The 8420-nt window shown below is 50.0% G+C and overlaps 2 protein-coding genes across 2 annotated transcripts in view; both read left to right on the forward strand.

Moving 5' to 3' along the window:
- The first annotated feature begins 405 nt into the window (after positions 1–405).
- On the forward strand, positions 406–1248 carry LOC144129819 (organic anion transporter 3-like). Its single transcript, XM_077663887.1, has one exon. The coding sequence runs from the start codon at positions 406–408 to the stop codon at positions 1246–1248; it is 843 nt and encodes a 280-aa protein (XP_077520013.1).
- A 27-nt stretch (positions 1249–1275) lies between these two features.
- LOC144129820 (solute carrier family 22 member 7-like) overlaps positions 1276–8420 on the forward strand; it is an 8628-nt gene continuing 1483 nt past the window's right edge. Inside the window, exon 1 of the mRNA XM_077663888.1 lies at positions 1276–1449. Within this exon, the coding sequence (XP_077520014.1) occupies positions 1276–1449 (174 nt within the window). The remainder of the gene's footprint in view (positions 1450–8420) is intronic.

The raw sequence follows: 8420 nt of genomic DNA on the forward strand, positions 1-8420 counted from the left end.
TCTTGATTACTTCTTTTCCACAGCTGCCTTCAGCCTTCGGGGTACACCTCCTGATTCTTGATCAACAGTCCACATTGAGTATGAGCCACTTCTACGTTAAGGCTAAAAATAGTGACAATCCTCCGAGCCCTCCATCTACCGCGGAAGACTTTTGTCTTGGGACAAGATGTTTTGTCGGCAATATACCTTTCTCGCAATGTACCACAGTATAGCTGAAACAACATGAATTGCACAATACTCATGCGGTAGACTCAAAACTGATTTTTAGTTTACTGTACGGTAGCGTTTTATTAGTGCAATAGTGGCTCACGCGGTCGCGAGACCATGCGATAGTCTCGAAGCAAGAAGAAAGAAGAAAAACCACGAAGCTCGCACAGCGACCGAGGCCTACGTGTTACAGCGAGGATGTTAGCGATCCTTCCGCAGAAGCTGGCCCAGGTCAACCTGGTGACGAGTGAGTGCTTCGACTGCCGAGACATGTTCGGCCGCGGTAGATTCCAGCGCTGTCTTTTCGTTCTCACGATGGCGTCTGTGTACGCGATGCACTGCCACACACTCGTCTTCCGTCTCATCTCCGGCGACGTCGACCACTGGTACAAGCAGCCGCGGGGCGAAAGGATGATGTCGGCTGCCTCCTGGAGGAATGCGGCGATCCCTATTGACCCCGATGGACGTTTCAGCCGGTGCACCGTCTACAAACACCCGGACGACCCGAACGACACGAGGGTTGTGAGCTGCGACGAGTGGGACTACGACCCGGAGAGGCAGAACATCACCACCGTGAGCCGCTGGGACCTCGTGTGCGACAGGCAGCCGCTCCTTGCAGTGGCGCAGGCTGTCTCCATCCTGGGCTCGTTGATATTCATGAGTGGCGTCGGACTCGTTGCGGACCACTTCGGTCGACTGCCCGTGCTCCTCTCGTCGGTGGTGGCCCTGCAGCTGGCCACACTGGGCAGCTCTTTTGCAGCCTCGTACAGCGTGTACGTCCTCTCGACGTTCCTCAACTCTGGCTGCGTTGCGACGGTCACGGTGCTCTCCTCCACGCTGCTCTTTGAGGCATCAACTCACCGGCGCCGGAGCCTGCACTTATTCGTCGCCATGTCGGCGGGCATGCTCACAGCAGAAGGGTGGTTCGTCTTTGCGCGGCTTCTGCGACAGCTGCGACAGGTCGACTGGATTGTTCTGCAGATCATCATGCTCCTGCCGACAGTCCTCACGCTGTACTCGTTCGCCGCAGCATACGAGTAGCCGCGTTGGCACGTTGCCAACAAGGACATGGTCAGCGCAGAAGTGATCATGCTCAGCGCGGCCAAGAAGAACCACTTCCCGCTAATCACCACGGCCTGCATTCTGGTGAGGCTTAATGAGGAGGTTGCCCTTAGTGCTGCCCGCCTCATGGTCACCGGAGGAGACGTTGCAGGAGCGCGTGACCTGCGGTACCGAGCTTTGGTGATGTTCTGTTCGAGTTTCGCTGTTACCTTCACAATGTTCGTAGTACAGCTTCTCGAGACCGAGGCGCCATCCGGAAGAAACTCTTGGCTTCAGTTGGCACCCATCGGCGTGAAGATCGTGGGCTTTCCGTTGCTTCTTGTCGCGGTCAGGATGACCACCGCCCCGCACTTGCTGGTGTCAACCCTAGGCGCCCTAGGCTGCACCTCCTGCTTGATCAGTCTGACGTTCCCATGGAAACACGACCTAATAACCAGCGCTTTGTTTCTCTTGGCCAAGCCGCTCGTACACGGTTGCGACGTCATCATATTCACGACTGCCATGAATGTGGGTGGCGCTGCCGTCCGCTGCGTGACCATTTGTTGGCTCTTCGGCTTCGGCCGCTTGGGAGGCGCCTGTGCTGCTACTTTGCTGACAGTGCTAGACGTCGGACACGGAGATGTGGTTTTCGCTCTCGCCGGGACGGTGCTGTTTGCGGTGATGCTCGCTCAGCTCAGACTCCCGCCAATGCACGAGGTCCTGATACTAAGCAGCACAGATCCTGCCACCAAAAACATAGGGGGCGTGGAATTCATGAAGCACACGCTCGACACGCCGAGCTACAGGAAGGAAAGCCGCAGCAAGTCCCGTACAAGCTCTCTGTCATCGAGAGGCCCAGGCTCAGAGTTTTATACGACGGAGAGCTATTGATTCCAGGGCTGTGTCTGATTGAGCCGGTGCGTGATGCGTGTTTGCAAATGTCCCCAAGACTTCGTTTCCGTAATATCATCACAGAAAAAGTTTTCCTTTCAGTTCTTTTGGGTTGTGACTATTGACTTTATGATCTTACTGCTTATGCGCGGGACGCAGAACGGGGCTCCGCGTATTTATATTTGAATCCGTGTTTTCCTGGTATCATATGCTGCCTTGACTCATGATACTGTGAGGACTTAATATAAAGCGTAATGTAACGTAATTATTGTATTTTTTGTGACAACTGCATTATAATGTAGTATCCTCAGAAGTGATGTGCCAGCTAAAACCTACCCCCGAATGTAGTTTTTAGTTTCAGTCAGTATGACGCGCCGTCAATCGAAACGTAGTACTTTTGCAGACTGCCCCAGCGAGTAAAGTCATTGTGCCTCAGCAAACGCACAACCACAGAATGTGTATGCAGTTTAAAGGACATCCCGTTTTTCGTATTGTTTTAGAATGTAAAAAAACATGAATTTACGAAATTAAGTTCTTCCCCATTCAGTTCTCATGGCAAGAAAACGAACCTGGCTAACCAATGTCGATTTGTGGTGTCACATCTGATTCTGTTGTTACAGTAAATTACCCTTTTCATCTCTCGAACCTTTTCACTTATTTTTAATGCGACAAAGGTCCGCGTCAGAGATGCAGCCAGTAAGCTCTTTCGGGAGGGGCGCAAGCCCTGGCGCTATTGAGCCTTTGGAATATTGCCAGCGTGCTGTTCAAGAATACGCCTTTCTATGAACCACCAAAGGGGCAAAGTTGCCTTTCTGCTCGCCTGTCCGATGACCTTTCCAATGATATACATTCTAAGCGGCCTGCAAGACATATCGTTATTTGTAAAATTGTCTACCGACGTACGGAAGGACATTGGTCAGCGAAATTTAATGCTCCCAGCTGCACGCTAGCCTATTGTAAATTATGATGAAAGCTGACAATTATAATGCAGCTCATTGTCGTAAAATGTCAAACAAAACAAAGAAATCTTCAGCCTTGTCGCGAGCGCAGTTTCTTTTTCGCAACTCATCACGTTATTTCGACTGAAAAGAAGGAAACAAACACCTTCACTCACAAAACATAAATGCACCATACATTGTAGTTCTGGAGCTCGTTGCTGAGTTGAAGCTCCGTCTGCGCCAGATGTTTAGAAGACCTCGTTCTCTTCGCCTCGAACTTTGAAAAGCACCCAAAAAGGTTTCGAACAGTACTAGATGCAATAAAGTTGTCCGGTATAACCTTGAAAGGAGAGAGGTGCCACTTTGCCTGTGAAGAGCTGCTGTTTCTAGGCCACATCTTTACGAAGGAGGGAGTACGCCCAGATCCGCAGAAAACAGCCGCTCTCACGCTGTTTCCTCCGCCGGCCAATAAGAAAGCTCTGCGCGGATTCCTCGGACTGTGCGCATGTTACCGACGATTTGTCAAGAACTTTTCACGCATCGCCGAGCCTCTGACCTACCTGACAAAGGCATACGTGCTATTTAAATTGGAAGCGCTGCAACTGGAAGCCTTCAAGGAACTTCAGATTTCTTTACAGTCCCCACCGATTCTCACGTACTTTGGTGAAAGCGCCGCGACTGAAATTCATACAAACGCAAGCAGCGTGGTCCTAGGCGCCGTCCTCGTTAAGAAAACTGACTGACTGGAGAAACTAATCGCATACGCTCGTAGTTCCCTGTCCAGGACCGAGGCTAAGTATTCGACAGCTGAGAAGCTGTGCCTTGCCATTATCTGGGCTATGCCGAAATTTCGCCCCTACCTGTACGGACGATAGTTCAAGGTGGTCAGCGATCACCAAGCACTATGCTCGCTTGCAAGTTTAACGGACCCCTCCGGCCGCCTCGCTCGATAGAGCTTTTACCTCCAGGAGTTTGACGTCACCGTCATTTACAAGTCCGGTCGCCGCCAACTGCCTGTCAAGAGCCCCTGTTTATGCACCGCCGCCGGACGACGATGATGACGCCTTCCTGAGTCCCATCAGCTCTTGCTCTTTTATATAGAGATAGATAAAGAGGAGGAGGGAAAGGCAGGGATGTTAACCAGAAAGGGGTTCCGGTTGGCTACCTTGCACTGGGGAAGAGGGATTAGGGGACTAAAAGGAGGAAGAGAGAAGGGAAAAAAGACATAACACACACACGCACAGCGCTGTCACAATTTGTCACTCAATCCAGTCGCTCTCAAGTAGGCAAATAGTGCCTTGTATGCATTGAGGGCAGTCGACAGCTGTGGCCACGCACCGAGGATCTTTTGCTCTGTCAATGGGCGAGGATCGAGGCGGTACAGGGCACAACACAGTGTATGTCTTGCACTTGCTAATGCAGGGCACTCACAGAGAAGATGAGCGATGGTCTCCTCACAACCACAGCTCTCACAGGCAGGGCTGTCGGCCATCCTCATCCGGAAAGCATTGTAATTGGTAAATGCAACACCGATCCATAAACGGCATAACAGCGTTGCGTCGCGACGTTCTAATTTACGTGGAAGACAAAGGCGCAGTTCAGGGTCCAGTGCCTTGAGGTGGAGGTTGCAAAACTCTCCCGTGTTCCACGCTGAAAGTGTGAGCTCCAGCGCCAAAGGGCGAAGCCCACACGCCGCGTCAGGTCTCGATATTGGGATCCTCATTGGAAGTCCGTCGTTGTGAGCACAACGCGCAGCCGCATCGGCCTGCTGATTACCGTTAATGCCACAGTGTCCTGGCAGCCATTGGAAAATGATGTCACCATGAGAACACATATTCGGCACCTCACACGGGTTCCCTGTCATCACCTCGCAACACTCCCAATAATTAAGCCGCGTACTGCATTCGCCAAAGTCATTGAAGCCCATCGCGCATATCTTCCATCGCAGTTCACCCCTGCGTCAAGACTGTGCTCACCCTTATGGAGTCTTCATGAACCTCGGGTTCACCTCTATATTCCTGGCATTACAAAGAAAGCTGGTGTATCACTGCCCGCTCTCAAACAACTGACATTGAGTCACCTGCATTCTTACCACAGTCACCGCATACATATTTACACAGATGGATCAGTTCGCTCGACCAGTTCTGCGGGGCCGGTGGTGATACCGGCCAGATCCATCTTCATGAAAGTGAAGACGACCTATCCAACATCTTCAACTGGTGCAGAACTCGCAGCCTTACGGGCTGCGATAGAGTTCACCAATCAAGAACCTCCACATGACTGGACGGTTTTCACCGACTCTAAAGCAGCCCTTCAAGCCCTGCAAGCTGCGCTACGCCGCGGGTAGCAGGAGCAACTTGTTGCCGAGATCCGTCTACTGTACCACGGCACCATTTCCAAAGCTCTAGCTCTTTTGCACAGCAGTAACGCTATGACCCAGACCTGAAACGCCTCACCGAGTACTTGAAAGGCTAGGTTTCTTCACACCTCGCTTCTTTCAAGCGAGGATTGTCTTCGTTCGGTGTGCAGATTGATGTCCTCGTGAAGAACTTTGCAGCGAACAAAATATGCAGCCCTACCTCTTTGTTGTACTTGCAAGCCTCAGTTCTTCAGGCTTCAGACGACGAGCCGACAGCTACACATCTCGGGTTTGGTCGCTCCCTCCACCGCTTTCAAGACAAGTATTACTGGCCCCGACTGACTGCCGATGTCGCATATGATGTGAAAACCTGCCGAGATTGTCAGCGCCGTAAGACCCTCCCACTCGACCAGCAGGATTTCTGAAGCCCATTGAACCCCCTCTAGGCCCTTTCAGCAGATCGGCATGTACTTGCTGGGCCCTTTCCCAAAGTCAACGTCTGGAAATAAGTGGATCGTCATAGCGATCCGATTACCTGATCCGCTACGTCGGGGCAAAATCACTGCCGAACGGAAAAGCAGCAGAAGTCACCAAATGTTTCGTGGAATGCATTCTTCTGCGACACGGCGCCCCCGATGTGCTCATCACGGACAGAGGAACAGCATTCACGGCGGAACTAACGGAAGCCATCCTACGTTACAGCCAAACCAGCCACCGAAGGACAACTGCGTACCATCCGCAGACCAACAGACTGACTGAGCGCCTGAACAAAACCATCTCCGATATGCTCGCTATATATGTCGATGCCGAACACAACACCTGGGATGTCATCCTGCCTTACGTCGTATTCGCCTACCACACCGCAGTGCAGGAGACCACTCAGATGACGCCTTTTAGGCTCGTCCATGGCAGGGAAGCCACGTCCACGCTAGACGCCATGCTGCCCAACGTTACAGGAGAAGAGAACATCGACGTTGCCGCCTACCTTCAGTGAGCAGAAGCCCGAAGACACCCCGATTACGGATCAAAGACCAGCAGCGGACCGACACCAGATGCTGCAACCTACGAAAACGCAACGCGGAATACAACCGGATACCGAGTCTGGATTTAGGCGCCCATTCGCCGCCGCGGATTGAATGAAAAGCTTTTGCGCCGCTATTTCGGCTCGTACAAGGTTCTTCACAGGCTAGGTGAACGGGACTATGAATTAAGTCGTCCCTGAAGAAATAGCTGCATCCATGGGACGCCGAGTGCGACCAGAAGTTGTCCATGTCGTCCGTCTAAAGCCCCATTATGCGCGCTAAATGACGCTCTGTTTCCCCACTCGGTGTTTATTTTGCACAATCCATTTTGTTTCGAGTCGCCTAATGTTTTAAAAATCGGGTTGATGCTTCGTTGAGAGGGGAGTAATGCCGCGAATCTTTGTAGTGTTTGTTCATTCTTCAAAGCGGCCGACACACCGCTTTATAACTTTGTTTGCGACGAAGGACGCAACCAGATTGATCTCGATTGATCGCATTCAGGCGGAGCCGATTCTGCGTTGTTCTAGAATGTTCTAGTAACTTTGCACGCTTTAGCTGGAAAGTTCGCTATCAGCTGTAAATTGAGCACGAGGATTCTGTTCGATGACCGCCGAGCACGCTTGATGCTACGCCACCGCCGAGTGATTCAGTCCATTGCAGGTGCAAGAAAGCCCAAATAAAGAGTTTTATTTAGGCGCCATTTTTGCTATCTTTCTGCTCTCCAGAATGCAGTCACCATTTGATGATGCAGTCACCACTTGATGACATCTTCAAACCTCTGTCTTACCTCGCGTCTACAAAACACACAGCCTCTCTGAAAGACCGGAGTATGTGCTACATGAGTTGATAATGCACAAACGCAGCATCGGAAAAATAGCAAAAATATAAAATTTCTCTCGTTGTCAGCCATAAAATTAGGGAGACAATTAAGCTCTGCCTGAACGAAATGATGCAGCAGCGTTAATGGTTATTTGCAACATTCTAAGTTAGTATCTCTTTGTAATTACACACCCTCATTACATACAACTGTACATACCAGACCACGTGAAACACTCCAAGACATAAGGTCTCCCTTTAGCAACGTCGAAAGATCGTATACCTGAATCTCCTAGGAGTAGCATGTCTTGACTCGCAACCCAAGGGCCGTGGGTCCGATTCACAACTAATCACCCCAATTTACAGTCATGAGTGTTTAATTTGTTTTACATTGTTGTATCTTATAACGACAATTAAGTCACGCTACAACCTCGCAGTATGACTTCGATTGGGGTTAATAATTTTCATTCCACATCTCAACGTGTGACATCATGCAGAACTCTCTCGACCAGTCCTGATTCGGGGTTAATATCGTTACCGAGGAATTACCAACAGGAAGATTCTGCCGCAGCATATTTTAAGCTGACATGTAGTTAACCAAGAGGGAGATGCGCACGCAGAAAAACAATATCAGAGTTCTGAACATAGAAGAAAAAAGCAGAGGAAGCTTGAGCATGAAAAACAAATTTTCACCAGAACATAGCCGTATTCCTGGTCGAAAACTTCATGCATTCTTATCACTCGGGTAAAACTCATCATAAAGCAGCAACTTCTCTTTTGTTTTCATTTTCTATGCTCACAGCCATTTTCATTGCTGAATCGTTAAAATAACCTGATTTTTGTTTTAATTTCCTGAAGATTTCGTCTTTTTAAAAAGCCAATTGCCCCTTTTTGATGTCACCTCTGTGTTCTTCGCGAGCGGCACATGGTAGGCATGAGCTAATCTAATCTAAGGCTAAAAACTGCGACACTCTTGATCTGCATGCCTTTCATCTACAATAGAACAGTCTCGAATCGGGACAGCAGCTTTAGCTAACAATTAGTGTAATCACAATTACTATAACACTGTACAGGCACCATGAATGGCTTGATACTCATGTAGTGAAAAATGAAGATTGGTTTTTGGGGAAAGGAAATGGCACAGTA

The sequence above is a fragment of the Amblyomma americanum genome, chromosome 4 (genome assembly GCF_052857255.1).
Source record: "Amblyomma americanum isolate KBUSLIRL-KWMA chromosome 4, ASM5285725v1, whole genome shotgun sequence".
Classification (NCBI taxonomy): Eukaryota; Metazoa; Arthropoda; class Arachnida; order Ixodida; family Ixodidae; genus Amblyomma; species Amblyomma americanum.